The sequence below is a fragment of the Hermetia illucens genome, chromosome 2, assembly GCF_905115235.1.
Source record: "Hermetia illucens chromosome 2, iHerIll2.2.curated.20191125, whole genome shotgun sequence".
In the NCBI taxonomy this organism is placed as follows: Eukaryota; Metazoa; Arthropoda; class Insecta; order Diptera; family Stratiomyidae; genus Hermetia; species Hermetia illucens.
The window spans coordinates 105,029,091-105,048,323 of record NC_051850.1 but is presented as its reverse complement, the minus strand read 5'-3'; the positions used below and the strand labels follow the sequence as shown (position 1 = coordinate 105,048,323).

The following is a 19,233-nucleotide window of genomic DNA, read 5'->3' as shown; positions in this document are numbered from 1 at the left end:
GAAAATATTTCAACGCAAGAACTTGTTCATCCTCTACTTCCGCATTCGGGATTTGGATTAAATCGGACTATTGACGGTCACAACTGAGCTATTCAAATATCCCGCCAACCAATGAGTAACTGCGTTATGAATTTGCTTCACAGATCAGAGCAACTTGAATTAAGTGCATTTCCAGCACAGCCGTTCTTTGTGATCGACGTATTAACAAACGGCTCAAATTCAAAATTTACCGCAGTGTCGTTCGCCCTATTACCCTATATGTTCCTGACAGTAGGCCGATTATAAAGGACAATGAACGGCGCCTGGTAGTAATGGAGTGGAAATAATACGATCAATATGAGAGGCGTGTGTTTTATGGTATGGGCATGTAATTCGCCTTGATAAAAATTCACTCGCCAAGATTCCCATGAATTGGTGAGAAATGACCAAAAAGCCAGTCGAAACAACGATGGCCTGTCCCGCTAAGTGGTGATTTACGACCGCGGAAAATAGCACAACCGATCAAAAAGTAAACGCAAGAGGTACCGAAAACCAACCAACCAACAACATCGAACCGCACTGGTCAAACGGGAAGAATAAGGATAGGAGAATACAACTTTGGGACCGTTGATAATTTCTCCTATCTAGGGTCGAAAATCACAACCGATAACAGCTACGATGATGAAATCTGCGCACGGTTGTTGGCAGCCAACAGATCCTATTTCTGTTTACAAAAACTGTTCCTTTCGAAACGTCTCACCATAGGGTCAAAGCTTTTACTGTACAAAACAATGATCTTGCCAGTCCTCTTGTATTTCTCGGAGGCATAGGTTCTTAGCAAGAAGAATTGGTCGCGTTCGAGAGAAGAATCCTTCGAACAATGTTTGGCCCCCTACATGAGGATGGACCATTCCGTACCCTATATAATGACGAAATCTATGAGCGATACCATGACGGTCAGGTTCTGGATAAAATCCGGCTCAATAGGTTACGGTGGGCGGGTCACTTAATCCGTATGGATGAGGATGATCCTACCGGAAAAGTCTATAAGGGCAATATCTATGGTAGGAAAAGAAGACGAGGCAGACCCTGCCTGAGATGGAGCGATGGCGTAGGCCAGGATGCCAGACAGCTTTTAGGGATATCGAATTGGTGGACCTCGGCGCAAAACCGGAATGTCTGGAGTTCCTTATTAAGGCAGGCCTAAACCGGATACCGGTTGTTGCACCGTTGATGATCAAAATGAGCCGACCCCTCTTCTGAATAAGACAGAAGCTGAAATAGAAGAAGAAAAATCCGAATTGCCATCTTGTTCATCTCCAAAGTGAAAGAAGCATTGCTGTGTTGGGTATTGCCATCTTGGCTACGACAGGACCTAAGATGCTTTACGTATACGCCTCCGAATCTCCAAAGGGCTAGAAATGGTTCCACCTTTCATTATTCCAGATGTCTAGGTCTGTGTACCCGTCTGCCTGTCTGTTACACGCATTTTTCGCGGAAACGGTTATAGCGATTGACACCAAATATGGTGGAAAGATGGAAACTGTGAACGCTCATGCATACAGTGAGCTACATCCATCTACGGCAAATTAAAGGGGCATGTACATGCAAAAGGGGTGTGTAAATTTTTTTGGTCACCAAAGCCTTCCATTGTCAGTATCAGCCGAAAGTCGAAATTCTCACATAATACATGCATATATTACGCTCTAATTCCTAACAGGAGAAATGTCCACCCGATGGTCTGCTGTTATTACATTTTCGAGACTGGTTTGCACTTTCCTTCCCTTCTTACTGTTTATTTCACACTTAACCTTCCTGTACTTATGGGTATTACTTTTCATGAAATTCGCATTAGATACAGCAAGAATTCATAAATTTTAACTCTTTCTATATCTGAAAAATATGTTTGTTGGCTCTCATCTCGCTTTAATCATAAATGCATCAATTTGCTGTCATTTCCAAACAGTATCCAAAACATTGAGAGTTGATGTTGGCGGCACATCGAAATTACAACGTGTAACCACTAATTGACCTCTTGGTGAAGTGGAGGCGTCAGAGCTCATTAATGAAAAGTTCATCCATATAATTGTTGATGTTTAATTTATGTGAGGCGTAGTTACGAGTGCGTAGTGGCAGAAAAGTTTGACTGAGTAGTTCATCGTGCGCCTACATATGTACTCACCGCTTTAGTAATGAAATTTCTTCTTATTATACGCTGCTGGTCAGTATTGGAACTACGGAGATTATGAGGTGAGTATCCATCTGCGGGAGCTAATACGATTGATTTGTTATTCAACTGAGAAACGTAAATTTTGCTTGATTTACTCGTTCTTGCTTAAATTTCAAGGAAGTAGAGTGCACCGTAATGAAATGCCACCTGACGAGTGTCACTTATTATGATAATTGGGTTGTCCCACAGGATGAATTGCGGATTATCACAAGCTACTTTTGGGTTTAAATTTTATGCTGGGTCGATATCATATTTTGAATAGGAAGATCGTGGATGTCTGAATCACTTATCCCTCGAAGCTGCTGAAACCTTCCATCGCCACATTCTCCTATTCGCATTCGTTTACGTACTGCCATATATGGATTCTTGGACATCGATTGTGACCATTCCTGGTACCATATCTGAGAGATAAGCATAATGTTATTGGCAGTAATGTTTTCAAGTAACCCTTTTTCGTCACACAATCACCGTAGCGGTTCTAATGTATACCGAAGATAAACCTCAACTTTTTACAATTTCCTTCGAAGTGGTTTCCAGCTCATCTCCTGATGTGAAGTGACAGAGATTCGAAAAGTGATTCTAACCTTCAGGAAGACCCTAAAGTTATTGAATTATCTGGAAAATAACTTTCAAGGTTGAAGCAGTTTCTTCCGTGTAAGTTTGTTTGATACAAAAATGCGCCATGTGTGAAAATAGTTGACATAATATCCGATGCCGTCGACCAGAATTGTGGCAATCATAAAACATTTATTTATGGTTATTGCCATAGAAGGATCCAAGAATAAAAGGATCTAAAAATGAAAGACTTTCAGTGCAGCATGTGTCGCGTTATGTTGAGCAGAATAAAAGTTTGACCAATGGTTCATATTCTCTCCAGTTTGTTGCGCCGTTGAAATTATATTGATTTCCATTCCGGTACAATTAGGTGCTTGTTGATGATGGGAGCGGTTATTACGTTGTTAAAAAGAGTAATCAGTTTTCGGATTATGGTTATTATTATTATTTGCAGGGAGGGCTTATCGGTCACGTCCTTCTGCCTTATCTTATCCAAGGTATTTTCTTATTCAACAAAATCAGTAAAACGAACAAATTATTATACAACCCTATAAAATAAGCTAAATCTTCATCTCGTTTGAAACTTCAACAACAACCTCCTCCGGCTACCAAAGTGTCCTTCTTTTATTTTTAAGGTTTAGTGTAAAACAAAACCTTCTTAAAATCGGTTCACTGTCTGTCTGTCTGTCACACGCGTTTTTCTCGGAAACCGCTATAACCATCCACACGAAATTTAGTGGAAGGGTGGGAACTGTGAATGCTCATGCATATAGTTACATCATTCTACGTTGAATTTAAGGAGGGTCCCCATACATGCAAAACGAGGTGTATATTTTTTTCACTACATATAGTCAAATGGAAAATTTTGGCTAGTGCTTTCCGAAGCCGGTCTTAGTTTTGACACTTGTTGGAAGGCTGAGGAGTGGGGGGATTGAAAGTGAACGTTTCTTTCACGGACGCATTCTCAGAAACTACCCAACCTAAAAATCTGAAAAAAAATCAAGAAGTTGCCACTCAATGGTGGCTAAGCTCCGAAGTAGTTCCATATTGTTTTTTGTTCAAATAAAGTTAATAATAGTAAATTACTATAATTTTTAGTAATTGACGGCGAAACCCTTCTAAAGTTCGTTCTAGAATCATGAAACCGTGCAGCAATGTAGAGTATAATGTAGAGCATTATCACACCAAGTTTGGTGGAACTCGCACTATTACTAACAAAGGTATAATAGGCCAAAGTTATCGCTTCTGTGCAAATTCTAGACTGTAAATGTCAGTATTACCCGCAAGTGGATGTTCTCACATAATATATGCATATATTATGTTCTAGGTATTAATGGGACAAATGTGCACTCAAATATTTTTATAAATGAAATTCACAAAACCTTTAATACCTTGCATGTTTCCCGACGGTTTTGTGTAAAACAAAACCTTATTAGAATCGATTCAATGTTGGCGAGTGTGTAGTGTGTGAATTTCTTTACGTACGGCAAGTGGCGTTATTTTGCGTTGAGGTTGAGCGAAGGGCTCCTCATACATGTGAAAGCGCAATAATACAATATGCAATTTTAAAATGTTTGAAAAAATGCAACTATTATTGACAAAGTTATAGAAGTCATATGAAGTCAGTTGAATATATCAAAAAATATTTTGAATTTTTTGCTATGGACAAACGAGAAAACGTGCTTAGGAAATGTTTGAATACAAAACCTTTATACCCGAGGCGTCCAGCTTCCTTTGTTCCGACCTTATTTTGACAACATTTTCCGTGGTTAGTGTTTCCTGTTCACTCCTTGGTGGTTGTTCATGAAATCAGTAGAGGAAACAGTCTAGATCCGCTGCGAGTTTGGTCACACAATCTGAGTTGGAAGGATGGTTATAAATCATAAATTACCGGAATGATTCGCTGGTGGCAAGTTCAATTCTGCTAGGACAATGTGAGCAAAATATAAGCGTAAATTGGTAATACCTACCTTAGGAGTAAAAGGACGATTGCCAGACTGATTGAAAGTCAACCTATCGGTGGTCCCGATTGTGGATGTTTGTGTTTGTTGTTGTTTTTCTGCATGGATCAGTCGTTAGAGCTCTAAGCTTTCGCAACAAAACTTGCCGTTCCAAACTTCATTGAGGCATTTTCATGGATGCATGATCAATCACCTGTCAATAAGTACTTGATTCAAATAAGCGTTATAATTTCGAACGAACGCAACGTTGACCAATTAGAATTATCAGAACATGTTACTGGCATATGCCCTAAAAACAACTGAACAGGATATAGTGGGTTGGGGAAAAAGTAATGTCACAATACCACAATACCATTCCTATTCACCAATTCTGGCCGCTTCTGGTCAATCGCCTACTTCATACAATCAAGTTGCTCACAGTAGAGGACCGAATTGAGGGTCTGCCTATAGTGGAGCAGCTCATAGTGGATTCCCTTCCAATCCCACCAAACACACAGTAAAACCTTCCTGACCGTCAATCCGGGCTTGGCGATAGGTTGGGCCGGCTCGCCGCGCTTCGACCACGATCTTTTTCGCTTCAGGTTGTCCTACATGATCCCTTTTTCATCACCAGTCACTATCCGCTTCAAAAATGGGTCGTTCGTTCCGTTTTAGCAGTACATTGCAGGTGTTGATTCGATCCAAGAGCTTTTTTTACGTCAACTCGTGTGGCACCCAAACATTTTTGGAATCCAAATCGACAAATGGTTCCAAACGGTTTTATTGTCTATACCCAGTTCCTGGCCAATCGAGCGAATGCTCACATGCCGATCTACTTGGATGATTTCGACGATTTTATCGGTTTCTACGACGATTGGCCTACCAGTACGGGGTGTATTTTCGACATCCACTACACAAGAACGAAATCGATCGAACCAACGCTGTGTTGTGCGAATCGTTACAGTATCGGGCCCATAAACTTCACTAATTTTTTCGGCCGCCTTCGCTGCATTTTTACCTCTCAGGTAGTAAAAACGTAAAATATGACAAATGCGCTATAACTTAAGACTGAAACATACGATCACAACACTCTCAGAGAGACACTTTGAGCACAAATTGTCGTCTTCAAATCGCCGTATAGTATGATCCGATGCGATAAGTACAACACATGATATGTTTAAGTGTCGCCATCTATTGACAAAATATGACATTTCTTTTTCCGCACCCCTATATATAAATGTATACAGCAGGAATAAAAAAAAGGAAACAGCTGACTAATATCAAATCAAATACTTATGAAAGGATAGTATGTGCATTTTTTGTGTTCCATTTTCAAAGTTATGGGTGAAACAAAACCTTATTAGAATCAATTCAATGCCAGTCTATCTGTCACACTCGATTTATTCAGAAACGGCTGAACGGATTGTTACGAAATTTAATGAAAACATGTGATCTGCAAGTTATACAAATAGTGACATTATTTTGCGTGGAGATTAAGGGGGGAGGGGAGTTTTCCATATATGCGAAAGGGAGGTGTATTTTTTTCCCAAAATGTTTTCATATGGAGCATCAAATAAACAAGTCGGAATACCGGAAGCTCGCGCTTCGGGTATAAAGGTTTTGTGTTCATCTTATGTAAGAGACGCACATTTTTCTGTCCGTATATAGTTACAAATCCAACATAATCCTTCATATTTTTCCAAACTACGACACATACGTACATATTAGAGCCATAGATATCACGCTCACCCTAAACAAACAAACTGCCTATTACCTACTGCACACATATATGCACGTATCTAAATTTATCGTACCCATATTTCCGATTTACGTCTTATATCTATCTGAATTAGGCACTACCCGCAAAGTTCATTAGCACGCATATATTATATACCTATATACACACATGTCTGGTTGACAAATAACTAAAAAACTAAAACAAAATAATTGTCTGCGACCCAATTCATAAGAATTCATTTCGTTGTGGTATTGACGAATTGATATGTGATGATGACGTCATGCGGGTTGTAGAGTGCACGAAATTCACAAAAAATTGTAAAGTTTCACCCCCTATAACTTTGTTAATAATAGTTGGATTTTATTCAAACTTGACCAAACTGTGCATTATATTCTTCATTACACACATGCCAAATTTTGTACTTCTGGGATGAACATAAGGGGGGGTGCCGGGTAAATTTCTAAAATGTGGAAATATACTATTATTAACTTTATTTGTGCAGATATCGGAACCGGATATATTTTGAGGCCTAGATTTCGTAGAGATGCACCACTGTGATTTTTTTCAGATTTTTCGGTTGTATAGGTTCTGAGAACGAGACCTGTTACACTTTTTGTGGGTCATATTTTGAACCCTCACTCCCCTATGTTTCATCTAATATCAAATATTGAACTAGATTCGAAAAGTACTAATTGAGACCTTTCATCTGATACCCTACATGGCTACATTCTGTGAAAAAAAAATTTGCACCCTCCATTCACATGTACGGGGAGCCCCCCTTAAACTTAACACAAGATGGCGCCACTTACTGCATGTAAAGGGATCACCAGATTACATACTCTCACCAATTTTCGTGACAATCGGTCTAGTCGTTTCCGAATAAATCGAGTGTGACAGACAGACAGACAGACAGACAGACAGACGGACGGACAGACGGACAGACAGACACCGTCTCGATTCTAATAAGGTTTTGTTTTACACAAAACCTTAAAAAGCTCGATTACTACATTGGGTGAAACACAAGGGAATGAGGACTCAAAATTCATAAAAAAAAATGCTCCACTGTTTTTCTAAACCTAGTCAAAAATCCAGGGGGTCAAAAAATGGAAACAATCCCTATATTTAGTATTTATTGCCTTTATTTTAGGTGTTTGATAACGAAGTGTTCTCAAGTGATTTATCAACCAAAAGTGGATATTCTCACTTAATATATATAACGTGCTTGGTACTAATTGGACAAATTCACACTCAAATGTCTTTATAAAAGAAATATGCAAAACCTTCCATATCTGAAGCGTTCCGCCTCCGGTTTCCCGACTTGTTCTCGTTTGATCAGTGAGATTTGATGTTGTGGGTCGTTTGGTTTTTGGTGCTAACATGGTGGCAACCACCATGTATTTCGTCTTACCTTCATTGACATGCAGCCCAAAATCTCGCGTCGAATGCTCAATCTGGATGGATGCAGTTCGTACATTTCGCGCAGTTTCTCCTATGATGTCAATATGGCCAGCATGTGCCAGCAGTTGGATGGACTTAACGAGGATGGCGCCTCGCATTTACTTCATCATCACGGATCACTTTTCTCAGGACTTCAATCATTAACAGTTCCAAAATGCAAAAAATAAATCAAAAAATTTATTCTATTTAATTATTATCAATGAGTTATTTCCATTTCTTGACACCTATGGTATATTGTTTTGTTTGTATGCGGGGGAGTGAAAATTCGGTCCAGCTCAGGAGCGTGAACGCCGGAGCGAAAGCGACAGCGTATGTAATTTACACCCGGTAAAAATTACTCCGGTCTCTCCAGTTCCTCGCGGCACCACTTTTTAATTATTACACCCTCGTACTATTGACTCGTTAAGCTTTTTTTTCCTCACCTCCTTCAGCAGGCCGTCCTATATTTTCACAATTGCGGTGGCAACCGCAAATCAGCTTCCCTTCAACCGCGTTTCATCAACAATTTCCGTAGTTCTCCTCATCTTTTCCATGACTTGTGCAACAGTTCACGTAACCTCCCCTCCGGCGTCTCCTGTCTTATATTTTGAATAGGAATTTCTTGTGTTGCCTAGTTCACTTTTTTCTCGACACTTTCACGTCTTTTTTGTCTTGGGCCAGCTTCACATGCATTCCTTATTAAACTCTTATTCAGGGCGGTAAATGCAGTTCCCGATAGGTCGTAGCATCAGCCGACGCTTCAGTGGTTAGTCGTCAGAACTCCCTTCTTTTGGTTTCCTATCGCTACACTCTTCTCACTGCGGAAAGCATTTTTTTCCTGAACGGGCTGATGTAATGATGTACCCAAAATTGTGCACTCAGCCTGGGGGTCGCTTTATTTGTCTTCTATTCATTCCTTTGTGGAGAACAGGACATCCACCCAGTCATTGTTATTGTTTTTACCTATGCTTCAGTTTCGTTGTCACCACAGTTAATGCTGGGGAATTGTTTGGCTAACAACAGCGAAGCAAACGCAAGACAACCACAAACATTCATGGGGACGGAGATTCGAACCAAGGACAACGAGGTTGAGAGGCTGGCGCCCAGAATAGTGATCCTCGATTTTCGACAGCTCTGTTATCGATGTTGTTTGCAAGAACTATCCCTAGTGTTACTCGACTATGTCACACCGAAGGTCTTTAGATTGTCATGTACAACTATGTTTTCAGGACAAGATCCATACCCCGCTCAAATGAGCCTAGCAACTTGGATTTAGTGATTACTACCGCAGATGTTGTTGATTACAATATGCCGATATCCCTACTGAATGCCCAGGAAGGATCGAAGTTGTTTTTCGTCTTTAGTATACAATTCGATATCGTCCATATATATTTAATGACAAAATGCGCTCTTCGACAATATGCCATGTTCAATGTTATTTGAAATAGCGGATTTAAAACCAAGCAAAACTAAAAAGGGCTTTGAGTCTCACCTATGATGTCACCATTCACACAGAGAATACAAGAGGCGTCCTCTATTTTTATAGCCTGTCGATGTTGTTGGGAGGGAGGGGGAGGGAATCTCAAATGCCACGTCTCTTAAAAATTTGAGGTAAGGGAAACATCAATTGGATCTCGAGTTTTACAATTCCACGTGCACATTCGCGGCGATATTTTGTTTATTTTCCATTTTTAGTTTCATGAATATTTTTCGATACGTTCCCGCGACATGGTATTTCACGTTCCAATGCGGTCCCAACTCGACTAAAGGGCATGTGAAATTTTTATTAATGACACATGATAGCTAGTTTGTATGCATACAACACAATGTGCTGCCTTAAAGAGGTATAAGTCCAATGAGCCCAGGATGTCGAAAGCCAAGTGTTATTTATCGTAGTCCTACAGCATCAAAACAAACTGCATAACTCCTAAATATTCGAAAAGTTTGATTGGTCAGACTAGCTAAATTTTCTCCTTCGTACTTTTTTGCAGAATATATCATAATTTGCTCAATTTTTTTAGCCTTGTACTCTTATTAAATTTATGGAAGGGCGCGAAAGATTCAAATGCAAATTTAAATACTTTATATGTCTATCCTGCCGATTTGTGTAAAAAGAACTAAACTGAAATCTCTATTTTTTTGCAGGTAACACCATCCATTTGAGTATGCATTTTCATTGTAATCCATTATAGCCTGAAGGTAAGACCGCAATTTTTTCTGCATTGGGATATTAGAAACTGAAATGCTTCAAAGTGAGGAGATGACGCGAAGCATCATTTGCACAACGTCAAAACTAGGCAGCCACCCTGAGCAGCTTTTCTGGAAAAGCTGAATAAATCTTAGTCTGGGGCGAGTAATTAATAGCTAACAATGACATCCCTGTCATTGCATTTTCTTCGGCGATATAGCAGGGATCAACGGAGAATAAAAGATGAGAATAATACGTAGTCAGAACACTTCTTGATTCACGATTATTCTGCTAAATAAATGTTAGCCTCAAGACAGCTTATCGTCCACCACAGAGAAATTTACGAGGCGAAAGTAACTCGACTTTAGCACAATCGATTTATCTCAAGTACATCCGCTCCTTTCGCTGATGAGGATAAGCGCCCTCAACTTTTTTGCAGCCTTAATGTGCACGCATAATCTTTTAGAAGTACACTAATCTGTCTGCTTGCAGATCCCGAATTCATGCCAGTATATATCACATCATTTATTGCTTCGAAGATTAGATCCGAGACCCTATAAATTTCCCACCACGATTCCAACACCTCACCATACAGAATTTTAATATCTTTTTGATGGTATCCATACATAGGTGCTAGTATATTTATTTTTGCTACTTCTGTACTTAACCGAATGTCAATGACGATGGTGACGAAAATATTCAATAATTTGTATATTTTAGTCTATACATATGGAATACTTATATATATAGAAATATAAATAAGTTTAGGTGATGGAAGTTACGGAATAAATTGGCTCCAAAGACCCACTGCCACCTTCATATATGTATTTCACACCTGATGGGTGCTTATTCAGATATTTACCTGAAAGTCGAATTAAGACTTTAAAAGAATGGTGTTTATTGCCAATGTGAGATCAAGTAAAAGTTTCTTGCTTGATTCAAAAAATAACCTGATTTTCTTGCAACCTTTGCGATATTCACTTTCCCGGCATAACAATTTACTAACATCGATTTCTCTATATTTTTATAACATTTACATGTACATAAGGTGGCATTTACCCATTAGTGGAGTATAGCGCGCCAGCCACACCAACGCGCCATCGTTTGCGGGAATGAAATGTGCTTCAGTTCTCTCCACGACTCTCCGAGACGCCCGCACTCCTTCTCTACTGTTCTGCGGCAAGTTCCCTTGGGGCGACCCATTCGTCGGTCATCTTAGGAGAGTGAATTCGACTGCATGGTGTAGCCTGCAATGCATTCAGTTCCCTTTGAATGTGCTATTCTCATATAGCAATACAGAAAGAACGCTAGCATATAACATTCTCAACCTGATCTTGGTGTTGAGATAACTGCATTTCCTGATTTATGACAGGGCAGCGAAAGCAGATCTAGTGCTGTTAATGCGTCGGCCAAAATCCAGCTCGGTCTCAACGCCCACCAACCAGGCTCCCTAGGTATGGGTGCAGTTAGGGGGAGTGCGATGACCCGTCGGATTGAGAACTTTAGTTTTGTTAGTGTTTATTTTCAGTCCAACTCTGGTCAAAGTCCATAACCTGGTATGAGACGCAACGAGTATCATTTGCGCATTCGAGGTATTTGAGTCCTCCGGACAAGGCAGCATGAAGAACGTCATCAGTAACAAGAAGAAATAATATCGGTGAAAAGATGCAACCCTGGCACATTCCGCTTTGGACCTTCAAATCGTCCGCGATTTCACAGCACGTGACTATTTGCTTCCCCGGAATGCAACTACTGCATAGAGCACCCAAAATATACTCCCTGTTCACAGTACCGAAAACTTTTTTGAAATCGATGAAGAGTAGGTGCAATGAAGATCTAAACTCCGCGCACTGTTCCAAGATAACCCATAGTGTTGATGTGGTTTATGCAAGAGGCTTCAGAGCGGAAAGCAGCCTGCTCTCTGTCGATAAAGCTTTGAAAATGATACCCCCCGAATTGTCACTCTCAAAACGAGTCCCCTTCTTTGCGATCTTGACGATCATGGCCTTCTTTCATTGGGAAAGGGAAAGCACACCTGAAGTAACTGCGGGGAGACTGTGAAGCCCAGTGGCTTTACTCCGTTTGATTGAACTGATGGTTGAAATGATTTCTCTTTTTCATGCTATTCTTGTGGTCATATTGACATTATGCTGTCTCGTTCCTTCTAGATAGAAAAACTGTTGTCATTCTCGGTAATTACCGATTTGATTGTCTCACCCGAATTGAGCTGCATACCTTTCAAGCGAGTTTCTGATTCACCGTCCTCCTGGAGCAAGAGCCTTCCGATTTTTTAAGAAGGAATATGGTATTACGTCGCGGGGCTTGATCAGTATTTGTTTGTTATTCGTGGTGATGATCCTCTCCCTCTCTTTCTTCCTTTTAAACTCCTCCTGGCATAGTATTACGCCGATATTCTTTGTTGCTCCACCACTTCCTATACCGCAATCAAACTCAACATATTCAATCGCCAAGATATTGATAGGCATCGTCCAAGCTATTATACCTGCTGCGTCGTCGGACACTAAGTTAATAAGCCGCTGCTATTTTTCTTCTGTTGTTGATGTTGCCTAGTGCGGTTGCGCACGCGGGTGCTGCATACAATGACACCGAAGTAACCACTCTTGGAAAAAGTTGTAGACTGCTTTGTCTTGGCCCCCTATATTCGGTAACATTCTAGCGATCAACGTTTTTATATCAGACAGTTTTGTAGCTGCATATTTCAGATATTGCTGCCTATTTCAAGATATTTGAGAGCAAACTGGGAATGTATAATTTGGTTTCCGACTTTACTCTTTATAGACGTATTGTTCCTGTGCTTATCAGCGCTAATTCTATTTGTCCTTGGCGAGTGGCAGCCGGGAGCCTCATTGACTTTCATATTCTTGGCCGCTTCCAATACCTCTTCGTCGCTTACCCCTGGTATTTCATCGGATTTGTATGCTCGGACTGTTGCAATTTTTCGCAGTGTGTCCGAAATCTAGACAATCCAAACCTAAAGAGGTACCGGCAACATCCGCATGCTCTACGATAAACTGGTTAAAATTGTTTTGTTTCTCCAATTATTCCTTGATAGTAGGAATCAGCTCTCTTGCCATCTATTTACATATCTCTTTCTTCCGAAGTTTTTGATCTACGATAAAGTTGAAATTGACTTCACCTTGTACATATATGCTGGTAATCTTCTGTGCCAAAATGTCAATCGGCTTCATTTTTTAAATGGTAAATGTTTCCCCCGGCAGAATACAGTCTTAGGGCTGCCTTCCTGACGTTACACCCACGAGATAAGAGTCCTTAAATTTACAGATAACTGGAATTCTTTATCATAACAATCTTTTATAGCACAGCTTACCTGTTTCGTCGTTCTTTATCATTAAAATACACCTCCAGCATTAAGCTGGTTGAATGGCCGCCATCAAAATAATTTGAACTCTCATAACGAATACAATTTAAAAAATAAATATTAGGGAAAAATTCATAGCTGGCAACAAAACGTTCAGCGTCGAAACATCGACGTTGAAACGTCGTGCGTCGAGGCCTTATGCAACCCTTCCAAATAGTTGTCGATAACAGTAAGGAAATAGTTGGGAATACAAATCGTCCCCGCATTAGGTTCCAATTGGCGAATCGTACGCATTTCTCTCTCTCTCTCTTCAAAATATGCTGTTATTATCCTTTCTGTGATGTCACATTTGGAGATCTCCGAAAAGTGTCAGTGCCCCTTTTTTCTAGCGAATCATCATCATCAATGGGGTAACTACCGATATCCGATCTAGGCCTCCTTCAGTAGGGAACTCCAGCCTATGTCATCGCTTCATCTCAGACAGGGTTTACCACGTCTTTTTCTACTTTCCTGCCTTTACAGACTTTCCGGACTAGATCACCCTCACCCCTTCGGATTAAATGACCAACCCACTGCAACCTATGGTCGTGGTATCGCTCGAAAATTTCATCGTTATATAGCCTCCGGAATCGGTAACAACGCAAGTCTCTAAAGATTGGCAAGATCATTGTCTACAGTAAAGTAAAAGCTTTGATCTTATGGTGGCACATTTTGAGCAGAACGGTTTTTGTAAGCTGAAATTGACTCTGTTGACTGCCATTAACAGTCCGAAGATCATCATCATCAACGGCGCAAAAACCGGTATTAGGTCTACGGCTGCCTTAATAAGGAACTCCAAACATTCCGGTTTTGCGCCGAGGTCCACCAATTCGATGTCCCTAAAAGGCGTCCTGACCTACGCCATCGCTCCATTTTAGGCAGGGTCTGCCTCGTCTTCTTTTTCTACCATAGGTATTGCCCGTATAGACTTTTCGGGTAGGATCATCCTCATCAATACAAATTAAGTGACCCGCCCACCGCAACCTATTGAGCCGGATTTTATCCATTACCATGGTCGTAGTATGACTCATAGATTTCGTCGTTATGTAGCATACGAAATCGTCCATCCTCATATAGGGGGCCAAAAATTCTTCGGAGGATTATTCTTTCGAACGCGGCCAAGAGTTCGCAATTTTTCTTGCTATGGACCCAAGTCTCCGAGGAATACAAGAGGACTGGGAAGATCATTGTCTTATACAATAAGAGCTTTGACCCTATGGTGAGACGTTTCGAGCGAAACAGTTTTTGGAAGCTGAAATAGGCTCTGTTGGCTGACAACAACCGTGTGCGGATTTCATCATCGTAGCTGCTATCGGCTGTGATTTTCGACCCTAGATAGGAGACATTATCAACGATCTCAAAGTTATAGTCTCCTATCTTTATTCTTCCTGTTTGATCAGGCCGGTTTAATGTCCGCGGATAGACGAAAGAAATCATCATAGTTTCAAAGCTGTATTCTCCTATCTTTACATTCGTCAGTTGACCAGACTTATTGGATATCTTTTGTTTTCATTGTACTTCGTCCTGCCTTTGTTTCTGTGCAGTCGAAGATCTCTGGGTGAAATCGGATTGTATCTGTTCTTCCCATGATGTCGATTTCATCAGCAACGGCCAGTATTTGGCTGTATTTGAAGAGGATGATGCCTTTCGCATTTAATGTCTTAGACCGTTGTTGATGTTGAATGGCCTTGAGAGAGATCCTGCCGCTTTTATCTGGGCTCTCACATTGGTCAGGGTCAGCCTAGTCAGTCTTATAAATTTCATCGGGATACCGAATTTGCTCATGACCGCGTACAATTTTACCGTGGCTATGTTATCATAGGCGGCCTTGAAGCCCATAAAAGGATGACGTAATTGACAGCTGTATAGCAACCATTTTGTCCATTCCTAGCGACAGAAAGGAAATCTGATCTGTTGCTGATTTGCCTGGAGTGAAGCCCCTTTGATATGGGTCTATTATGTCCTGGGCGTATGGAGCTATTCGACTTAGCAAGATAACGGAGTATGCTTATAGATGGTACTCAACAACGTGATACGTCTATAATTGCTACACTGCGTTATATATCACTTTTTATGTATGGGACAAATAATGCCTCGCTGCTAGCCATCAACCATTAATTCGCTGCCCCACACCTCGAGCATAAGTGGGTGAACCGCTTTTTGGTTGCCTCCATATTTAACCAATTCCGCTGTTATTCTATCATATTTGGATCTGGGGACTTATGATTCTAAAGGGGGCTTTACACGCAACGATACATTGTAGCAATTTATCGTAACGATCAGATTGTTACAATTTATCGTTGTGTGTAAACGGGAGATTGTAGCGATTTATTGGGATTGGAGTTGGAGTGGATGGTTGATGCCGGCCGGCATCAATTTCTGGGAATCGTAACGATTCTTCACCTTTCTCACCAAACAACCGATGTACAGCGACAGCAACACTACTTCCTCCATGGTTAAAGCTTTTATAAAGACTGGGGGGTCGATGTAGGGTGACATTTGACAAGAAATCGTTACAATTTAGCGTAGTGTGTAAACAGTGCTCTACTCTTTCGATTTGTTGGAGCGATAAATCGTTCAATGAATTGTTACGAGTTATCGTTGCGTGTAAAGCCCCCTTAAAGTCTGTGTACTGTTTCTGCCATGCTTGGTGGTGGTTGAATTTGTACGTGGTCTTGAATTAGCGCAACCACCAACTCGCTTTCCTTATAGATGTTATGGAAACTAAGTACTCCCAACAACCATTTCGTGTGATACTGCCAGTTCAATAATCCGCTCTCTGTTGTCATGGTTATTTTTATGTAAGCTTTGGGGAAGTACCGCCTGAATACGGGCTGCATCCCTACTTAGTTGTTAAAACTCCAAGTGTGATTTTGATATCATACCTGGGGCGAATTTTGAGGGGGTGTTCTACTCCCTCGTAGAAGGTATCCTTCTGCCACTTTGCATTCTCCTCTGTAGGGGTGTGAACGTATAGCCGTTTGCGTATGTTTTCAAAGCCGATAACAGTAGGCTTTAGTTTTTTGTTGACTGTGAAAGCTACTCCTGTATAGTGTAGTGGCTCTTCTCCAGAAAATTGGTACAAGCGCACCGTGTATCTTGTAGCGCTGCAACCTCAGCCTTTTATTGGGACAGGGGACAGGCTAGCTATTTAGCAGCGAGCGCATGTTTCATGAGAAAGTGCGCAAATCGTTAATTCGCTTTCGTTGGGAGGTCCGTCGTGATAAGGTCCATCCCGTCCGAAACTAGTTTCGTGGTTTCATAATAATTGTTTTCCGTGTAAGATGACCATCCAACCCAGCCCCCAATCTGGAAGGCCAGTTGGTACGAATATTCTTATAAAAAAAAGTCTACAAAGCCTTTCATAGTTTGTACTCTAGTCCAGCAAGTATCTTCTGGGCGATTAGCGGCCTTTTTCGGATAATCAGCGAAGTTTGCATCTATTGGTTTTCTAATTTTTCTTTTCCCGCTTTGCCGCTCGGTGATCAGATTGAACGTGCTCCTCGAAACGAGCAACGTCGAAACGTTATGTAACCTGATGCACATTGCTAGGGCGTCTTTATTACCTGGAACTGCATGATTGTGTTTACTCCCTACTAAGGAGCTTCTGGCGAATGCGTGATTCATGATGAGCGCCAGCTGACGAGCGAATCATATTTCGTCACAATTAGACACTGCTAAATTACATAATTAAAATAAAAGTAAATAATTCTCACCGTTTCAAACGGTTTTCCTACTAAATTCCGGATAAATGTTGGAGAAGCTTACTTGTTAGGATGAATTTCAGAATAACTCATTGAATTCTATTGCCTGTACATTTGAGGTCCTTTTGGAGAAAAGTTCTTTGTTTCGTATTGCATGGGGTGGTCAAACAATTTCCAGCTGGTCCATATTTAAATTTTCTAATAACAATTATATTAATAGCGACCATCTTTGAAAACCTCATTTCTACTTTCCGGCCCTCTTCCTGTTCCTTGTGCTTTTGAAGATGTTGTGTGAAACGAAACCTTGTTAAGATCGATTCAATGTCTATCTGTCTATCTGTTTGTCTGTCACATATGATTTACTCCGAAACGGCTGAGACTGTTGCCACGAAATTTTGTTGAGACCGTGTGCTCTGTAAATCCCTTTGCATATACTAGCCCTAGATGTGGGCTTTTCCTTTGGGACAATATGCAACGGTTTTTCAAGCCGAAGTTTATGCGATCCTAAGGGCGGCAAACTGGGTGATTGACGAGTGGTTGAAGGGCTGCATTGAGGGCGTTGAGTAGTCCTTTGATCACCTCGAAAATCGTTCAAGAATGCAAAAACCTCTAGATTCAATACTGTGGAATTGCTCTGGGTACCTGGTCATTGTGGCGTAGAGGGAAATGAAATCTTGGATGCTTAAGCGAAAGAGGGGTCAATCTCCCCTATGCCGGGACCGGAACCAGCAACTGGAGTATCAGTAGCATTGACTAAGTCTGTTTTCAAAAACTGGGCACAAGTTCCCCACAATGACAGGTGGCAGAGCCTAAGTGCTGCTCGACACACCAAACTATTTCTGCCAGAACCGAACATGCGAGTGTTTATTGAGTTTAAAGGGGGCACCCCATACATGCGAAGAGGGTGCAAAATTTTTTTCATTGAATATGACTGTGTGACATATCAAATGAAGGGGCTTTCCAGACTGGTTATTGGGCAGAACATAGGTGAGTGTGGGCTCAAAATGTGAGCCCCAAAAAAACTGATCTCTTTATCCGAGCCTATCCAACTGAAAAATTTGAAAAAAAAAATGATAAAGATGCCCCTATAGGAAATCTAGAAATACATCCCACTCCAATATCCGCTCCAATAAAGTAGCACATTACCATGTTTTAGAAATTTGCTGAAAAACCTGCTCAAGTCTGTTTTGGAAGTACAAAATTTGGCATCATTTTCATTTGATAATGCTTATAATTGATACCGACTTAAAAGGGGTTTGTACTGGATAATCGATAAGGTTTTATTATTGGATATATGTATCCGGAAGTTGGTAATGAGAGTCCTCAGAATATGACGGAATATGTACACATTTTGGTTATTGGTTTGCTGTCGATGAAATATCGAAAACAATTCTGTCTCGTATGTGTCGTTCGCAACATTTGAAGAAGTGGAGAAACTCACTTGAAGGTTCAATAAATTGCCGTAGACAGTAATTTTCTGTTTTCCAATCCTGAACTTCAAAGAGAATTGTGAAGGTGGATCTTAGACGTAATAACACAGTTTGACATGCAGAGAATAAAATATGAAACTTAGTTAGGAATTAAATGAGTTACTGTACTTGAAGCTGACAATAAAAAACGGTTACTGATTTCAATACTCGTATATAATATAAATGTAATAGCCTGAGACAATCCTGCTACTGCATTTCCACTTAATGGAATTGCGCTTCAAACATATAATATATTTTCTGTTTTCAATTACAAAAGCAATTTTATTCGTTCTGCGGGACGGGGTAAGTTATTACTGCACTTAGCTCAGATCGTGAAAGCGTGATTACTCAAATTATGTCCCTTTAATCAATAATGAGAAGGTGCAAATTAATTTCTAGTTGGGTGAGCTTGCCAGCTTGACATATTTAAAACGTGTAAAATTGTATTTGCGGTGCTTCAAATACAGAGTAAAGATGTGCACTGTTATATCTTCCATCACATCTTGGATTCAGAAAGTGCGTTAAGTACGAGGCAGACATTCTCACCATTCGATTACAAGAATGAAATAAGATTCATTCTTTCTGTGCCTCCCTTTGTGATGAGATTGAGCTCT

General features: G+C 40.6%; 1 protein-coding gene across 4 annotated transcripts in view; it reads left to right on the top strand.

Annotated features, from left to right (window-relative positions):
* Positions 1 to 19,233, top strand: part of LOC119648291 (bumetanide-sensitive sodium-(potassium)-chloride cotransporter) — a 219,360-nt gene that overhangs the window by 112,969 nt on the left and 87,158 nt on the right. For 3 of the 4 annotated variants that reach the window (XM_038049948.1, XM_038049951.1, XM_038049949.1), the window contains exon 5: positions 2,206 to 2,229. The exons of the other annotated variant lie outside the window; for it this stretch is intronic. In XM_038049948.1, the coding sequence (XP_037905876.1) occupies positions 2,206 to 2,229 (24 nt within the window). The remainder of the gene's footprint in view (positions 1 to 2,205; positions 2,230 to 19,233) is intronic. 4 annotated transcript variants of the gene reach the window in all.